General features: G+C 39.1%; 1 protein-coding gene across 2 annotated transcripts in view; it reads left to right on the forward strand.

The window, feature by feature from the left end:
* Positions 1 to 20,006, forward strand: part of LMBRD1 (LMBR1 domain containing 1) — a 116,310-nt gene that overhangs the window by 39,526 nt on the left and 56,778 nt on the right. For both annotated transcript variants that reach the window (XM_059083830.2, XM_067011390.1), the window contains 3 exons: positions 1,229 to 1,296; positions 11,172 to 11,260; positions 13,901 to 13,974. In XM_059083830.2, coding sequence (XP_058939813.1) covers positions 1,229 to 1,296; positions 11,172 to 11,260; positions 13,901 to 13,974 — 231 coding nt within the window. The remainder of the gene's footprint in view (positions 1 to 1,228; positions 1,297 to 11,171; positions 11,261 to 13,900; positions 13,975 to 20,006) is intronic.

Below are 20,006 nucleotides of genomic sequence, written 5' to 3' on the forward strand. Positions count from 1 at the left end.
GTATAACCGAGTTGGGCCTATCTCTAGATTGCGTTGGTGGTTTAGAATCAGCACATCTGTTAATAGATAGTAATTTAATAGGTCCTCGAAGAAATTGTATGTTGAAGGGTATTTGCGAAAATCGAACACTATTTCTGATTTCAGGGGAAAAAAGCAGCAGAAAAGGAATAAGTTTCTTTTGTCTTTTTATTGAGTTATAGGAATTTGTTTTACACCTTGTTTTTGTTTTGTATTTAAATACACAAATATATTCACTCAAAAGCCAGCATTATGCATAGCCGTGTTTATTAAAACCTTAAAGCATTTGCATTCAGATCATGAGCATAGTACTTCAACAGTATTTTAAATGATTCCCAGAGTGGCAATCAGTGCAATTTGTTAGAGAAAAAAAATACTATGCTGAAGTATTTATAAAGAAAGTCGAATTATTGTTTGCAGATCCTATGTAACTCTACATTTGAAAACCCAAGGTTATGTAAGGTAAAGTGTCTGGGCGCCAGTTTACTGTTCAAAACCGAATGAGATATAAATGCTTTCTCTTCTCTTCACTTCTTCTAAAGCATATCTTCCCCATCCCTTTTGGTTGACCCTCCTTACTTTTACTTTAGGTATTTGTGAATAAGAATTCATCATATAAAAGCATAAAGTTAACTTTTTTTTTTAATGATACCATCATCCGTCTCGTGACATTGATTTATTTATTTATTTATTGGCCATGCCTCGTGGCATGTGGGATCTTATATAATAAGTATACATAAGTATATGTTTTATATATGATATATACATACAAACATATGTAAATTAAATATTTATTGTAATTATTAATTATTACTTAACTCATTTTGGTGAATTGGGGTAGGGGCATTGTGGATTCTGAATGCTCCCTGTTTTGAGAAATATTTTATTAAACATTGTAATTTTATTAAAGTAAGTTAGTTACTATTAATTCTCCCACTGGAGAGTTAATTATGCTTTAGGTGTTCTGCTTTTCACAAGGTCTAACGATTGAAAAGATTTTAAAAATCTAGTGTAGTTTGATAGATACTTAAGATCTGGTATATACATTGTTTTTCTTTAAATTTTAAGATTTATTTTTCAACAAGGGGAGCTTTACACAGTTGAATATAAATGTGCATAGGATATGAAAGTGCTGTTACACTATAGCTGAGAATATTTTATGTTTTAAAAGTCTTACTAAATGGAATATTTTTTCTCCCTTGACATCTAGCAAATTAAAACAGCATTCAAGTATACTTTCGGATTTGTTGTGATTTGTGCACTACTTCTTTTAGTTGGGTAAGTCTTGATTTTTGTTTTCCTGAAAATGGAAATAGCATTATTTTAACAATAATAATAATAAGGACTCATTCATAAAAGTCTAGGAAAGAAGATTAAGAAAATCTTTAAAAAAAGAACAAACTACCTTTTACATCACCAACAAGCAGTAACCATAATTAACCTTTTTTTCTACAATGTTCTGTCTAGACATTTTTTATATGCTCAAATACGTGCGGAAAGGCCCTTCTCCCACATAACCTTCCATGTTATAATTTTACACAAATGTGATTATATTTTATGGGATTCTTGGTAATCCACTGGTTGACATCTCTTCAGTATAGTGAATGTATATCCATCAATTTTGTCTGTATTGCATTTCCTTCTTAGGATACAACAATTTATTTGATCTTCTAGTTATGACTACTTTGATTCTTATGATGTTAGCAGTTTTTCCATTTTTATAAACAACACTTTGATGAAAAATCCTTGTCTGGATATCTTTTCAGATTTGATGCATCAGTCTTTAAATCTTTGAATTAAACTCTGTCAATGAGTTCATTCTTAATTCTTCTTCCTTAAGTTTTTATAAAGTAATGGCAATAAAATTTTGCACACTTTTTATACATTTAAAGTTTTCTTTTTGGAAAACATTTGTCCCTGTTTAATGGAAGACATTTATCTTTGTTAAAATAGATCTTGATAATTTTGTTTTTTATGTTAGGAAATATATGAGGTGCTAATAAGTTTTTTAAAGTTTCTGCTTGTGATTTGGTCTCAGAATTTTCAATAAATAAAAATAAATTATCAAATACAGTTTGTGGTGGGAATAAAATCGGTCAGTAACTTTTTGTAGTTCTAGGAGTTCTTAGAATGCACATGTTCTATAGTCAAACTATATTTTTAGGTCCCTTTCTTGCCTTGATAATGTTATGAAAGAGAGTACTTGCTGAAAAGACACATTTTAGTGGTTTTGCTATTTATTTTAGCTCTTAAATATATTTTTTAAAGTCTTTTTTGCCTTTTTAAATTAAGCCAGATATAGTTAGGTGAGTTTGCTTTGTCAGTGTTCGGGTCCCTTATCTGTAAATCTAAATAGAGATCAGCAAACTTTTCTTAAAGGGTAGATAGTAAATATTTCAGGCTAGGGGTCCATGTGGCACTGCTCAGCTCTCTTCCTGTAGCTCGAATCACAGACAATACATAAACCAAAGGATGTGACTGAGTGCCAGGAAAACTTTACAGACACAGGCAGTTGATAGCTGGCCAGCTCCTGATTTAGAACATGGCTGAGAACCTATCCGTAAAACCATATATCTTTACAACAGCCAGAATATCTTTCCCAGACAAAAGGGTTCCTGAAGTTTCTTCTGAAGTTTGTGGGTTCTTTGCATGGAAGATCATCTTCAGTCCTAGAGAGTTTACATTTTGTATGATTTTAATAAGCTTTAACTGCTTGTCTGCATGATATTTATTTATTTAGAAGCAGTGTATTAAAAGTGAAGCAAACAGCTCCTTGTAAATCCACTAATAACGAGAAGTGACGGTTTGACCAGATATTTTGAATGATAAAATATTCACTTATTTTCCAAATACTTACTGTGCTCCTGATGTGTTCCAGATACTGTACAAGGCGCTGGGGAAGCAGCGATTAATAGAAAGGACAGTTCCTTCTCACAGAGCGTACGTTCAGTAGGGGTTAGGGGAGCGGACGAAGAAAATAGCTTGTGTTGGGGGCATGACATTTTCGGGGAAGGCACTGCTGAGAAGGTAGGGTGAGAAGATGCTTGAAGGAGGTGCAGGAGCCGTGAACACGTGGAGGGAAGAGCGTCGTTGTCAGAGCAAAAGCGGGTAAAAAGCCCCGAAGCAGGAGAGCGTCTGGCATGTTCGAGACAAAGTGAGGAAAGCAGGGCGGCTGGAGTGGAGGAGTGGCTGGAGCGGAGGCGGGAGTAGCTGAAGGTGCGGTCAGCGGGGCCGGAGCTGCCGACCCGAGCGGGGCATCCGGGGCTGTTGCCAGGACTCTGGCCTCTCTTCTCGAGGAGCGGGAAGCAGTTCTGGGGCTCTGGTCGTGGAGTGACACGAGCGACATTTTGCAGAGATCTCCGGGTGGTGTTTTGAGGGTTGGCTTTGCGGGGGGTAAGGCAGGAGACACGAGGTCTGTTCAGTAACGCAGGCAAGACAGGATGGCGGCAGCAGTGACTGGATCCTGCCTGTCTTTTGGAGAGAGAGCCGGCAGGATCTTCTGGTAGGTCAGGTATGGGGGGTACGAGAGAGAAAGGGATGGAGGATACCCCTGGAGTTAGCCCAGCTGCAGAGTCCTAGGAGCACTTCTCTCACTTTTGAAGCCAACCGCAAGCTTTGGGGAGTTCCTAAAACCACCCTCAGCTTTGATAATTCTCTGGAAGGACTCACAGAACTCACCAAAAGCAGTTACATTCATGGTTACCATCTATTACAGGTAAAGAATACAGACTAAAATCAACCTTTTAAGAGATGCATAGGACAGTCTGGGAAGATTCCAGATGTGAAGCGTGTGTAGTCCTCGGGACACATTCCCCTTCTGGCTTCCATGTATGACAGTGTGCGTGGAGTACAGGTTTCCCCTGCCATCCAAAAGTAGACGGTTCCTGTGAAAGCTTTCCTGAGCTGAAAAGGGAAGAAGCAATTACCTTAGGACACATCTGGTTCACGGACGCGCAAGATAAATCGGGTAAAGCACAGATGCCCACAGACAAAGGTCAGAGCCGTGGTGGCCGGTGCTCAGATGCTGGGCGTGGCCCCCGGCAGGGAGCTTGGCGGGGCCTCGCTCTTTGCCCTGGGTGCACTGCACGCCGCCTCTGTGGCAGCTCAGTCCAGGACCAGCGCTGACGATGTCTTCGCTTTTTGCCTTTTTCGTAAAAGTGACGATCCTTCAGATTTCTTTTGAAAATAGGTGCTATTGTAGGCCTTTAGTAAAAGTGAAGCGGTATAAAATGGACCTTCAGAAAGCTGGGGGGATATTTGTATTGCCAGCCAGGGAGGCTCATGTGAGCCTTGGTACTTGGCGTTTTTATTGAGACCCTCTCATGCAGGTGTGTCTGAGTGACTGACGGCCCGCCTGGTTATATCAGCCCCCACTGATGCCACTGGCCCAAAGCCCCACCCTAAACCACATGTTGGTCTTTCTGGCCACCACCTAAGGTTGGGTGTGGCCATCCCCTGTCCTGAACACGGACACCCCCATCAATCCCAGAATCATGGGCAAAAGTCAGGCCTCGTTTTGGGGCAAGGCCGAACTCTTTACTACACGGGAAGGGTGACGTTATCATCAACAGGCAAATCTGAAGGAGGAGCCGGTTTGGAGAGGGAAGGAACATCAGAAGCTCAGCTTGGTTCATGGGTAGGTCTTAGGAGCGCTCAGGAGGAGATTCGGAGTGTAAGCCCCCAGGTCAGGCATTAGGAAACGCAAGTTTTAGTCTCTGCTCTTTTCCAGTGGCAACTTCCAACGAAGAAAATGAGCTCTATCTTGTGTAAAGCGTGGGCAGTAAGCTAAATGACTGCTGTGCGGTACTCCCTGTGTCGCCTCCTGCCTTTCTTAGTACCGGGGCCCTTTTTTGGTGGAGTTGATGGCGTTGGCTGTTGGGGGGTAACAAGAGAGCAGGAAGGGCGTCCAAAGCACTCAGGCAATGGGAGGCTCCGGTCAGGGGGAGGGACGTTTCCTCCGTGGTTCTGAGAGGGATAAGAATTAGAAGAGTTCCAGGTGGGTGCTTAGGTTTGGGGGGCAGGTGAAGGAGTTCCTCTCTGATCGCCTTTATTTTCTCCTCCGTATTTGAGGTGAAGGCATCCGCCCAGGACGCTGATGTAGGGGAGAATGTGTGGACTCCTCTATTTCACAAGCCAGAAGTTTGTGACTAAAAGACAAGTAGTGTTTGGCTATCTAGGGCAGTGTTCTTCTCATTACCGTGTATGAGTATTTGAATGAGGTACATTTAGGTTAACTGATTGACTGCATTTCCTGAAACTTTCTTGAAGGTGCCACACTTCTAGTTTTTGTTAAGTGATGTCTTTTTTTCTGATAAAACAGTAGATAATTCTATGGCAAAAACGTGGTCTCGGTTTAACTAATTCACGCAGCTAACACTTGGAACTCCTGTGGGTTGGACAGTCTTGGGAATAAGGTTGGAGGGTCGTGATGTTTGTCCTCAAGGTTCACATGGGGAGAGATGCAAATAGATAACCTGAGTTACAATATTTAAGGGCTCTAATAAGAGATAGACGCCAGGTGTTGATGGTAGAGTAGCAGGTTCTGCCTTGCAGAATGAGGTGTAAGACATGAGAGGAAGTAATCTTGGAATCAAAATTTGCTGGAGTGGAAGTTGGTCAGCAGACTAGAAAAAAGACGAACAGCAGGTGTAGTGTGTGCTTCACCCCTGAACAACATGGGTTTGAACTGTGCGGGTCCACTTATGCGTGGGTGTTTTTCAGTAGTAAACCCTACAGTACTACATGACTGGTGGAGTGTGTGGATGTGGAACTGTGGATGCTGAGGAACTGTGGACATGGTGGGACCATGTCTGGGGGGCCGAGTATACGTCGATGCTCAGAGTTTTGACCGCGTGGAGGGTTGGTGCCACTAACCCCCGTGTTGTCCAAGGGTCACCTGTATTAGTCTGCTCACACTGCCGTGAACAGCAGGTGTTTATCTTCTCACAGTTGTAGAGGCTTGAAGTCCTGATTAGGGTGTGGGCAAGTTTGGTTTCTGGTGAGGACTCTCCTCCTGGCTCAGGGACGGTGTCATTCTCACTGTGTCCTCACCTGGTCTTTCCTCTGCTTCGCAGGCGAGAGAGTATCTCCAGGGTCTCCTCTTCTTCTTGTAGGGACACCAATCCCGTTGGGCTAGGGTCCCATCGTTATGACTTCATTCAACTTTAATTACCTCCCTGAAGGCCCTGTATCCAAATACCATCCCATTAGCGCTTCAGCATTAATTTTGTGAGGGCAAGTTCAGTCTATACTCTGTTCTCTGGCCCCCCAAAATTCATGATCTTCTCACACACAAAAAAATGCATTTACTTCATCCCAACAAGCCCCCAAAGTCTTAACTCAGCATCCAGTCGGAGTCCTAAGTCTCATCTAACATCATCTAGATCAGGTACGGGTGGGACTGATTCCACCTGAGTCAGAATTCTTCCCCAGCAGAGAACCTGTGCAACTGGACAAGTTATGTGCTTCCAAGATACAAGGTGGGACAGGCATAGGATAGGCATTTCCATTCTAAAAGGGAGAAATCGGAAAGAAGAAGTGATGGGAGCCAAGCGTGTTCAAAACCTAGCAAGGCAAATTCCCTCAGACCTTAAGGCTCAAGACTAAGCATCTTGGATGGACGCTGTGCCCTGCAGGCCCCCGAGGGGCAGGTCACTGCCATGGCCCTAGGCAGCGGCCCCGCCTGCCCCCTTGACTCTGCATCAGCTCCCTGGCAGCCAGCTGAGCGGAGCGGTCGGGGGGGGGGGGGTACCCTGTCCTCTAAAATTGAGGAGGAAACAGCCTTGCCTCCTTGGGGCAGTAGAAGTGGCAGCCCTGGTGATAACTGAATTGCCTCTGGGGTCACTCTTGGGTTCTCTTGATGGGTAAAGCTTGTTCTCGACTAGATAACCATCAGCCTGTCCTGTAGGGTCCCCAGAGTCTCATAGCCTTCCTTTATTTTGTCTCATCTCTCTTCCCGTAGTTCAAGTTGGCCGTGTCTCTGCTAGCGTCACCCTGCCTCTCTTCCTGTCTTCTGCTGAGGTAGCTGATTAAATCCATGGTTTCCACCTATGCTAACCTCCTTGTCAGATGGGTGTTCAGCCACACTCTTAGAACACCCTTTCTCGTTTTTTGCAATATGGATAGGCTGCTTCCTTTTTGCTTAACCTATCTCTCTGCTCTCTCTCTTTACTATAAATGGTAAGGAGAAACCAACCAGCTTCTTCCAGCACTTTGCTTAGAATTCTCCTCAGCTAAATAAATATCCCATTTTATCTCTTAAAGGTTCTGCCTTCCGTAAAACACTACAAAACAATTCAACCAAGCTCTCTGTCGCTTTCTAATAAGGATCTCCTTTCTTTTCAGTTTCCATTAACATGTTCCTCATTTCCAGCTGAGAGTTCCCCAGAATGACCTTTAGTGTCCGTATTGCTACCAGCTTTCCATTCATGGTGATGTATGTCTTCTCCAAGATGACAGAAGTGTTCTCTAGAGCGCTCCTCTTTTCTTTCTGAGTCCTCAACAGAACTGCCTTTAGCATTCACGTTTTTATCAATAGCCCCTTCAAGGCAGCTTAGGCTTTTTCTGGCATGCACCCTCAAAACTCTTTAGGCCTCTCCCTATCACTGAGTACCAAAGTCACATGCACATGTTTTAGGTATTTGTTACAAAGTAGCAGCAACCCGCTTCATGGTACCACAATCTGTATTAGTCTACTTGTGCTACCTAAACAAAATACCACAGGCTGGCTAGCTTAAACAGTGGACACTTGTTTTCTCACAGTTCTGGAGGCTAAAAGTCTACAATCAAGGTGTCAGTGAGTTTGGTTTCTGGTGGGAGCTCTCTCCTTGGCTTGTGGACGGCCACCTTCTCACGGTGTCCTCACATGGCTTTTCCTCTCTGATGGCAGCGGAGAGAGAGAGCACCGGTGTCTCTTCCTCTTCTTACAAGGACACCAATCCCATCGGATCAGAGCCTCACCCTTAGGGCCTTATTTAATCTTAATTACCTTACGAAAGGCCCTGTATCCAAGTACTGTTCCCATTGGGGGTCAGCGCTTCAACATAGTAGTTTTGGAGGGACTCAACTTACAGTTGAGTCTATGACATTTGGTAACTGAGAGACTGAAGTTAGCATGGAATCGTTAAAGAATGATATAAAAACTACAATGTAAATTTAAATCCTCCCTCCCTCAGTACAAGAAAATAAAATGAAGATGTGACATTTCAAGTGTTTGTGGTGGCAAGTGACAGACCATGACCTTAGCCACACAGGTGGACTCTGGGTCTTACTTACAGTGTTTAAGACGTTGCATTTTATCCTGCTGAGCAACTGAAAGGCAGGGCAGATGTGTATGTGTTGGTGTGTGAAGATGGGAAAGCAAATACGTGTGAATTGGCTCTAACTCTGAAGGATGCGTCAAAGGGGGCATTTGGGAGTTGGTCAGGGAGTGAAATAGAAATGGTAGCTGGGAAGGCCACTTAGTGACCACTGTCGTAGTTCAGGTGAGAGGTGAGGGCCTGAACTAGAGTAGTTACGGAGAGCAGAGGGGAAGAAACAGGCTATTTGGAAGATAAATAGGACTTGGCATTTGAGGGTAGGAGGTGAAAATCTTATTTTCAGTTCTGCTGAATTCATCATTTCAGTTCCATATCCACTGAAATTCATTAGCCTTTCCTTTGTCTCTTCCTGAAGAGATAATCTGTATTAAGCTAACTCACTCAGATGGAATGTAAAATATTTTTTCTAAGCAGTTTTACTATTAAGAGCCTAAGGGAAATTTATAATCTCACGGAGATTCCGGTTCGTATCTTGATCTAGCATTGTGTGTCTGTGAAAGCTGAGGTTCTGTGTATCCAGTTTTTTGAGAGGGACTGAGATGAAGAAAGTGTCTGTACCTTTCTACCACACAGATCCCATTACACTCTCGGTTACTTGAGGACCGTCACCATTTGGTAAAGGCCTGAGAGTCTTACAACTGCTGCCTCCCCTTCGAAATGACTCTGGCTGTGGTCCAGGCTCGTCTGGCTGAAGCAGCCTCTGCATCTGTTAGGAGGTGCTCCCGGCAGGTCTTTGTCTGCAGGGCTGGTATTTGGCCACGAACATTGCTTGGGCCCTTCTGGTTGTTAACAGGTTGAAATGCTCCGCCTTCCTGAGTCTCTTACCTCACCCTCAGCCCAGTCAAGGGGTAAAGCCTGGCTTAGCAGGGTCTTCAGGACCAAGGCCAGCGTCCGTTGATTGGTTAGTGCCTTTGCCGTATTGGTGGTTAAATGTTTTTGAGTATTATTGCCCAGGACATATAGACGTACTTAGTTGTAACTCGTTTGAACTCTGCTTATGGATGTTACTCTTAGCTTACGAGAAGAAATTTTATGTCTGTTTCTTGGATTATGCAGCACTGGTGGCCAGGTGGCTGCGGAACCTGCTTTGGGTTTGTGCTTTTGCTATTATTTAGTTGTACCTAAATAATAGTGCTGAGATGTTAGCGCTCTGCTGGATTGCTTCAGAATAGGTATTTTCCTGAAGTCGTTCTGACCGTAGTTTGGGCCATTTAACCTTTCATTATTATTATTATTATTATTATTTTTAAGTTTTTGGTCATGTCAAGTTTCCTCTGGTGTTATTCTTCATTAAATATTTGAACTGCTCAAGAGCCCTGCTCAGCCACTAGAACATGAAAGTGTCAAGATCGAGAGAGCTAACTGCTTTTCTTCTACCACTGGACAGAACGTCTGATTACCTAAAACTGACATAGATACTGAATGTTCTAAGTAGGAACGCTATTTTTACGTATTTGTGACACATATTTCTATTTTAATAGACTTTAGATGTTATTTTATACAACATAGAAGTTTTTCCGCATATTCACAGAAGTGGTTATTCCAATGAACAAGTTCAAAATATACTTAAAAAAAAATATATATATATATATATCTGGGAAAAACTTGACTTATCTTTTTGTTGAAATGCTGATGTATAAGTTAATATCATTATAGAAGTATATAGTATGCAAGAGTTTGTTTTTTGATTCTACCCTCTGCTTTTATTTACTTGTTTTTGATTTTATAACCAGGGCAGCAGATAATGAGCTCTTTACATTTATTGCTCTATCCCTGTGAGTAATCACTTTTCTTTCTAAAAGTAGTGAGAAGTAAATCTCCAAGATTGAGAAGAGTGTAGTAAACTGATGTCAGTGCAAGTAGTTAGAAATTTAAATAATCTCATGACATGTCTGATGATTCATCTTTTTATAAGAATAAAAAGTATTGGTAGTACCAAGGAGTAAAGGTTTTTGAAATTTCAAAAAATTAGAATAATTACTTTATTTTACTTGCTTACATTATCAGGACAGGTACTTAAATATAATTGGTGAGCTCATGCAGTATTTCTTCATCACAAAAAAGGGTAGATGTTACTGCTTTGCTTACAATTAAAATTAGGTTGGAAAGGAGGTGGTATTAGTTACTTCTTAACATTCCTGTTTGATTCTCCATATACACAATGTAAGGGATACTGAGCCTTCTACTTTAATCTCTTGTCTTCTTGCTTCTGAGCTAGATAATAAAGCGCCTTTCTGTCTGTCTGTCTGTCTTTCTCTCAGCTGTTGATTGAAAAATAAATAGAAACTACTTACTTTCATTATGTATATTAGGTAGAATCTTGAAGGATACAGGAAAATACTAAGAAGAAGGTAAAAAGCACCCCTGATTCTACAATGAGATATTTACTGCTAATTCTGGTGTATTTCTTTTCTGTTCTTTTTTATGCATATAAATATAGTGAAATCATTACTTAATATTTATATTCTGTTCTCCTGATTTAACAAAGGAATTCTTAACCTGTTTTGTGCTGTGGACCTTTTTGACCATCTTGAACCTACGGCTCCTTCTCAAAATAGTTTTAAATGCAAAAAATAAAATACACAGGATTACAAAGGAAACTAATTATGCTGAATACAGTAATTAAGCCATTAAAACAAATTTGTGATATGGTAAACACATAGATAAGCAACTTCTCACACCTCTCTGTACTTGGTGCAGATTTGATTTGCTAATTCTTTTGGGGGGAAAGTTGATCTTGGTTTAAAAAATTACTAAAAATTGAGTGTCAAGTCATTTCCTTTTATTTGACATTTTGTCCATAAAACCATTAAACAATTATTTTCTCCTTCATAGTGCTTTTGTTCCATTGAATCTTCCTGATAACAAAAATTCTACAGAGTGGGAAAAGGTGAAGTTCCTGTTTGAAGAACTTGGAAGTAGTCGTAAGCATTCTTTTAAAAAATAAAATCCATAATAATTCATATTTCATGACTCCTGCAACTTTTTTCATAAATAGTCTGTTTTTACACTGTTAAAAATTTAACTTCATAATTCTTTTAACCTGTGGTTAAAAGGATGTTAGACAAATTAGGAACTTTGTGTTACTGAGACTTCTAGCCGTCTAGCTGTTCTATAGCCCAGTCTCTTGACTTCTTCATAAAATTACCATGTTGAAAAGACAATGTAATCTTCAAAGTATTTTAACGGTAAAGGTCTTATAATTTCTATGTGGTCTTTAATTCACTTAGGATAATGTAGAATAATATGTTAAAGAAATGTGTTAGATATATTGGTGTTTATTTTTAATTTTTAACTGAGAGAACCCTATATTGCTATTTGATCATGATTAAGTAATCTTTTTGTGGAATATAAATTACAGAGGTTTTATGTGGATGAAATAATAGTTTGTTATAAATTTACCTCACCAAAAGATCTAAGTTTTCCTTCTCTTAATCAACATGACCTTGGTTTTTAGAGAGGAACAAAAAAGCCGGTTTAGGAAGTTAGCTTAAGAAAGTTGCTTAATCATTGAAAAATATAGTTGGTGTTAGAAACTGATATCAAATAAGACTGTGTATTTTATTACTGAGAATTTCATGTGAAAGCTAGAGAACTTATTTTATAAACATGCTGAAAATTCGTGTTGCTTTTGTATTTATTCTTTTTATTAGGTACTGTACATTCTTTGATCAGCACTTTCTCTTTACCCAGATACAATATTAAATGATGGTTAAATTAGGTCTTGGAGTCTTTGCTGTACGACTTCTTAATTTTCTTGCTTTCCACTTAAGATTTCATCTTGTAAATTGTGGTCCATTCATATCTTGCTGATACCAGCAAGAATATGGATAGCAGGTCTGGCATAAACTGACACTGCATGTCAGGATTTATGTACCTGAGCCTGTTGCTGAGAAATAAATTGCTTCTTTTCCTGCAGTTAACTCCTTTAGGTCTCTTTAGTAACTACTCTTCTGCCCTAAACATTATTCTATAAGTTTGGCTAGTCTTTGAGTGTTAGCATAACTTGAATCAGTGATTATAATAGGTAGCATTACTGTACTTGCTGTAATCTCCTTAGTCTTAACATTTAAAAAACCTCACATCTTAAACACCATATTTTAGAGTACATTTTGCTTATCACTATTAGTAATATCAACTTTTTGATTAGCCAGATATCTTAGCAGAACACTCCACTTTATCAATTCTAAGATGCATATTTTTATACATTTTTCATATCTCTGATTTTGTGATGTATTTTATAAGTGGAGGTACCTTAAAATTGCTATCAGCCAAATGGCAGACCTCTCCTAGTTGTATGAGTACTTTCTGTTGATACTTCTAGTAAGATCAAGAAAATAATAGCACAATGGTCTTTGATTTAATAAAATGTAGTATTACAGTTAATAAAATTAAGGCTTAAAAATTTGTCTTGAATAGTTTCTGAACTTGTTAATAATATGCTCTCTCTAAGTGTTATATTTTAAAACTGAGATGTGAGTTTTAATAAGATAGCACAGGGAGTTCACCTCTGTGCTTTGTGACCACCTAGAGGGGTGGGATAGGGAGGGTGACACAAGAGGGAAGAGATATGGGAACATATGTATATGTATAACTGATTCACTTTGTTGTAAAGGAGAAACTAACACACTATTGTAAATAGTGTAACTATAACTATTGAGTTATACTCAAAGATGTTAAAAAAAAAGCTGTACATAAAAAAAAATTAGATGGGTCATTCTATTATTATTTAATATTATACATTAAATTAATTTAAAAATTATATTTGGTTCCACAGTACCTGCATTTAAACTAGATCAATACAGGTCCAATAGAACCTGTAGTAAAACTAGAACAATTAATATTACTCCAATTTAAGAATATTCAAATTTGCATATTTCATTGTATTATCTGGTATGTTTATTTGAAAGTGTCACTCTCACTACTCACTCATTGGCCCTCCTTTAAAAAGTTTCCTAGATCTAACTTGTTAGCATAGTATTCCTGTTTTGGTATTATGTTTGAATCTATTTTCTGTTTGTTTGCTTCTCCCCCCCTCACTAAGGGAGCATGCTAGCTCCTTTCAAGTTAAAGAGGGAAGTAAACTCTTTACGATTTTAGTTCTAGGCTGTGTTTTAAAAACTTACTTGAAATTTAAGAACAGAGGAACTAGGAGTTTGAGTGGAGAGGGTAGACAGGGCCAAGGTCAGTGGCGTTCCTATCATGTTATTTCTCAAGGGCTGCCTTTGAGAAAGGCCAGGGCATTTTTTTGGCCAACTTTTGAGCATCTAGTATTTTGCTGATTTCTTTTTAGGCTCAATAATTAGGCAGTAATTTCCCTCTTTAATTTTAAGAGGTGGAAGAAAGAAAGTCTTAGTCTGAAAGATCTTTAACAAATCCATTTATGAAGAGCTATTTGAAAACTCCTTTCCACTTGGAGTTAGCACTTCAAGAATGAGGTAATGCATATTGGGTTTATTCCTTTGGAATGTGTAAGAAACCCAATTTTTATATTTCTGTTGATTTGTTGAATGTAAACATTTGAATACCTGTACATTTTTAACAGTGTTTTTCTTCTTTTGCAGATGGTTTAGCTGCCTTGTCATTTTCCATTAGTTCTCTGACCTTGATTGGAATGTTGGCAGCTATAATCTACACAGTAAGTATAATGATAATAATTGAGTTAAAATTAAAGAATCACTTTATGATGCAACTTTGTTACCTTATTGGTATATTCAGTTTAGCTCTGTTTTCCTCTTTAATATCTAGTGCTTTCTTCATTTTTCTTAAGAGGAGGGTAGATTTTTAACTACTTGGTCATAATCATGTTATCTGTATTTGTGAAATTTAATATTCAGAAAGAAACTTTATAACTTGTCAACCTTGAAGTGGTTATATACTATGCAATTATAGATTTAGTGATTTATAAGCATATTAGAACCCTGAACCATAGATCAGTACCTGTTATGGATTCAGTAGATTTATACTATAAGGGGATATAGGGCTTTTAAAATTAGATATTTTACATCACTTGATATTTCTCTAGTATAAAGAATCTAATCTTATACTCTAAGAGACTTTGATTTTTTTTTTTCTGGTCTCTCTGGGCATGGTACGATATGACTTATAATAGCCTGACAAACTTGCATGCAGAGTGCCTTTTGAGTTTTTTGCTCAAATTATAGAGGAAAAGCCAGTAAAAATGCTTCTTACTTGCCTCCCAAAAGAGAGTTGTGCAAGAAGCTTTAAATTATATGGAACCTTTTTCCGATTAATGGAGTTTATGTTTAGAGCATTCTTGATTGGTGCAAAGATGAAAAATGCTGGTTATAAAGAAAACATTTGGGGTATTGTTCCCGTGTCTCCCTTTAAACATAAAAGAAATGGGCTATTAGTGTGACAGCAGAATCTGGTTTTGTTGCATAATCATTCAAGTGTCATAATGTATAATAAAAGAAGTCTAAAATCATGCATTTTAGTATCTTTCAGGTGCTTGAGTATTCAGTTTTATTATTCATTGCCATTTTTGCTTTTTTCATGTATTACTACACAAGGAATATATCGGTGGGTAACTATCTTCCCATCTCAGAGAATATATATACTACATGTGAATTGTCTTTTAGGAAACATTCACAAGTTAATAACACATTAGGAGTTAGACCTGGACTCTCATTGCTGTTCTGTGACTGATTTGATTGCTGATCTTGGGTTTGTCTTTTACCCGTCCTGGCTCAGTGTTTTCCCCATTAGATGGGAATAAAAAATGCCTCTTAGGGATTTTTGAAGGTCAAACGATGCTTTTTGTAAAAGTGCTTCGAGAAGTGTAGGGAGATGAGGACATAACAGTCAATGAAAGATGATGAGTCAGGAGAAATGAACAGAGAAAGAGGAAACCAACATGTAAGGTCATCCTCAGGAAGCATGAAGGGTCAGCAGGTTTACCCTGCTTGTAGCTTGTAGCCTGCTGCTCTTCCATGGATGTTGGTCAAAGATGCAAGACTTCCGGTCAGAGAAGAACTTTCTGTTGCACAGCAGCGGCAGCAGCCGTGGGAGCACGTTGTCTTGCGCCCGTTTTCTGAGTCCCGACTCCCAGGGGGCGACGTGAAGACCACCCATCGAGACTGACACAAAGCTGAGGACCTTGGAGTGCAGGGAAGCTGGCTCTTCATTAACGGACCGGAAACGTGCCCGCTCTCGCTCCAGAGGAACACTGTCTTTGTCTTCCCAGGCTATTTGCTGCACAAACGTTCTTGAAAAGGCGGTACAGAAAAAAAAAAGGGCAGTTCGTGCCTGGCTTGCCAGATGTGCAGAAATGAGAGACCCACGGAGGATTGTCTTCTGACGGCCGAGTGGTGGATGCTGTGAAGATGCTCACACAGCGCAGTGTGGGGGACAGACAGTAGTGACAGGTCGGGAGTAGCTTCTCTGACCTTTGGGCAGAGACCTGAGTGAGGGGGAAGGACAGCCGGCCACGAGGGGAGGTGAGCGCAGACGTCCTGGGGTGAGCGCCCTGTGCTGTGCTCGGACAGGCAGCAGGAGGCAGCGCTGGCGTGCGGGAGCTCAGGTAACTGGGGAGGGTGGCGGGCGCGGGTGCGAAGTAGCCAGAGGGCACGTTGTATAGCGCCTCATGGACCCTGGTTAGGATTTTGGATTTCATTCTGACTGAGACTAGAAGCTCCTGGAAGGTTCTAAATGGAAAGTAATAGGATCTGACTATCATTTTAACAGTATTACTCTGGTGGGTCTGAATTCAGTAAGCCCTGGGGCCGATGAGTGGGCGTGGGAAAAATGTGTGAAATTATTAAAACTCGTTGAAAGAGAGCGTCCCTGTAGGAACGAGACTGTAAAGATAAATATTTCAAACTAATGTAGTTTATATTCAAATGGAAACTGAAAATTATCATTTATGCAATGAAACCAAATATAATAATCATACTGACTTAGTTAAGATAGTCTTAGAAGAGCTTTACTTTTTCTAGAATGCAGAGGGCTGGGCTGAAGTCCACTGATAAAACAATCAGAGGACCTGATGGCGGGAACCAGAGAGACACGATGCTGAGTAGGTAGGAGGGGCCACCAAAGGCCTGAGCCCAAGGGGGAGGGTCCAGTGTCATAGGCACCAGGTGAGACTGCCTAGGGGTTACCTACCTAGGAGTTACCGTGTGTGTTTTCTTTAAGTAGCATGAGCAGTACCGTTATGATCCTTGGGGGAGAGGCTTAAATGTGGGTCCCTTTTAAGTCCATGGGTCTCTTGAACTACTTTCCCATCTAAAGTGGGAGTAATATTTAATAAGGTTGTGAGGATTTAATTAAACAATTCATGAAGTCTTGGAATCTGTTGGCCCCTCAGTCAGTAATCACTAGGAGCTCAAACTGTGGAATATTCAGTTTCATGTGGTTCAAGCTACAGATTCCACCGCTTTCCTCTCGCAGTGAAAGTAAACCAGGTGTTAACAGCAGTTGTGTCGTGGTCAGTGAGAAGGTGGATTATGAAGAGATAAGTAAGTCAGAGAGACATTCACAGTCGGATGGTGTTACTCTTGGGTGTGTGGATAGACAGATAAACATCATTTAAATAGCGCTACAAAATGTGCTCAGAACCGGGTGGAAGAATGTTTTGCTACCAAGCCACAGTCTCGCCAGTTTTACTACCTGGGTGGGATAGAGAAGACCCTGGTTGAGGGGGGAGCGTGGTATGCATAGCTGAAAGACTAGCCGTGAGTGTGAGTCTTTATGTAAAATGTAATTTCTGAGTCCTAGCTTCCCCATCCGAAAAATGGGCCAATAATACTTATTCAGACTTTATTAAAAACTAGTTGAATATCAGCTGTTTATTGATAAGTGGTTTTATTATTGGTAGGTGGCTAATGGTACTAATTATCATATTTGCTTGTGAAAGCAAAATTTTCTCCTAAGTAGTTAGGGAAAACTCAAGAATTGGCGCAGAACATGAATGAGGGTATGATAGATAACGTATGGGGAATAGAAGAGGTTTAATTTTAATATGTACTGAAAGTGGGAAGTTAATGCTTAGAGTACTTTGACCCTGAGTATAAGGAATTAATTATTAAAGGTAAGATTATGTCTGTTATTGAATCTGTAGCTATCAGTATTGAGACTACAGAAGTTTTTGTAATGTATGTGTCAGTTGAATGTGAATTTCTTAGGTATGCGTTGTTGTTTAGTTTAGAAACTAGTTGATTATTTAAATTTTACCAAGATTATATCCACTGTACCACATCTCAAGGAATAGCCAAATAATTGGGCGCTCAGTGTTAAGAGAAGAATGTCAAATGACATGTTATCTTGCCTGTTGTTTTCAGCTTAAATTGAAAGGGAACCTGCTACTTTTTAAATTAAAAACAAACAAACAAAAAAACCTCTAGACACAAATATTTATGCAGACATTTTAATTTTTTGGTGCCACCAAGTGGGGAAATGTTGAATAGTGTGCTATTTTCATAAAAAATGTATCATATGGAGCACTGAAGTGCCTATAAAGACAGCGACTGCTGAATTTTTTATTATGTACACTTATCAGTAAAAAAATTGAACATGTCTTCGAGGAGTTTATGAATTATATATATATTTATGCTAATATTTACTGTAAATGTAGACTGATGTATTAAAGAAAACTAGAGTGCTAAATTAAGGATTTGAAAATAGAAATAAATAGAGCAGTGGTTCTCAATAATCTTTGAAGACAGAGCTCCACTTTAAAAATTAAATTTCTCAGCCTTCTGTGTGATCGTATGCTTCGTTGAGTCTGTGACCTGATTTGTAAAGATGCACCTTATGCACCACTGTAAGGAAAAGGCCCTGCCCATGCTCTCTAATCATTTATCGTTTTTGTTTTATATTAATGAGAGAAGTGTTTTAGCCTTACCTACGTAAAAAAAGAAAAAAAAAGTCATATCAATCTTCTGCATGCGAGATAAGGAAAATATAAGTGAAATAAGTTGTAAAGGTATTCTTAAAACTTCACATTTGGAATGTGAGTCTTCTGGATCACTTTTTTGAATTGGCTGTTCGTGTCCATGTTTCACTCTACAGGGTGGTTTTATGCTATCAAGAGAATTGATGCTAACGGCTTTTCTTGGGTGCTCCATTCTTGTCTCTGGGATTTTCTTTGAAGCTGCTGACACACCTGTTGTGTAAATTTAAGCTGTTTTTGTTGTTGTGTTGTTGTTGTTTCTTCTTTTGCTACCTAAGTAGCGAAGTACAAAATGTCTTCTGCTTTGGGCATCTTCCTTTCTTAAGCTTATAAAGCCTTCGACGCTTGCTTTGCAGGAAACTATAGACTCAGGCTCATTGTTCCACTTACGTTTTGCTTCACTGCCTGCTCCTTTGTTCTGTCTTTCCTTACACATTAACTTTTTGCTTCAATGTCAAATGGTAGTACTATCTTATAAGACATGGTAAGTGGCAGTTAAACTCAAGAGTTGTACCAAGAATGCAGGTAACTCCACTGGAGAAGTAACTATAATGTAACCAGCTGTGACCAAATTTGTGAATGTGCAGGTAATGACAGCTACGTCATGACTTCTGCCAGTGTTTGTAAGATGCATCCAAATTTCACGGATGTTAAGTGTGAAAAAATATATGTATATTTTAGAATCAATGAATATTTAAGAGGGAAATCTTCACTGAATACATGTTAAGTGAGTTGTTTCATTAGTCGTGACAGCATCCTTGTCCTTGAATAATAGGTGTTATAAGTATATGCAGGACATGTATTCAGTTTACAGGCAGTGCTTGGCGCTGACCTTTCTAATCCAAGGTTAATAGGTTGGAAACTCATCCTTCACAGAAGAGAGAGGTACGGGGAAAAGTGCTGTTCTTATAGGGGCAAGAAGGTATTAGAAATGTTTGTAGTTTGTATATATTCTTTCAAAACATTTGGCTTTTAAAATACAGGTAGTGATTTATTCTTGGAAGTTGAAACAAATAAAATTGGAAGCAATTGTGGCTGACGTGGAAGCATTTAAAATGATATGATCTCTTTAGCCTTGTTGATTTTCTGGTAATTCACTAGAGGGCAGTAGTCAGCAATAAAAGTTTTGTGTTTCTGAAAAATGATAGCCTTCATACATTTTTTTCAAAGAAATCTGAGGTTAAATTCAAAATATTGTTGTTTAAAGATCTTAAAGTTGTAGTGATTAAATATTTTGTATACTGTGTTATGTCAAGTTTATCTTAATCTAAATATTATACTTAAATTTCCTGATAATCATTGAAATTTAAGCATGTAATCCAAAAATAAGCTAAAAGCTAGGTAACCAAAACAATGATTACCTTCTTTTACTTGTTCTCTTCAGACAATTAATAATTCACAAAAAGATGTTGTATTCTGGTCCCATGTTACCACAAGGTGTTACCAAGGACATAATTTTATTTTCTAAAATTTTTACTTTAAGCTATTTATTTAAGCTATAGGAATGCAGTTTAACTGTTCGAATAAATGTGTAAATTCCATGTAAGGAAATAAGTTCATGTGAATAAAGGGCACTGAAAAAAATTTTTTTGTTTGAATATTATTTTCTTAGAGAAGTTATTTTATTAATCGAACACATGTTTGTTCTTGGAATAAGGGTAGGTAAAAGAAGAATTGAGACCTAGTCCTTACATACCAGACAGTCTACTGCAGTTATTACTAGTCTGGCTGAGAAATCTATATTGTTAGGAACTTTC

Source organism: Kogia breviceps, chromosome 13 (assembly GCF_026419965.1).
Source record: "Kogia breviceps isolate mKogBre1 chromosome 13, mKogBre1 haplotype 1, whole genome shotgun sequence".
Lineage (NCBI taxonomy): Eukaryota > Metazoa > Chordata > Mammalia > Artiodactyla > Physeteridae > Kogia > Kogia breviceps.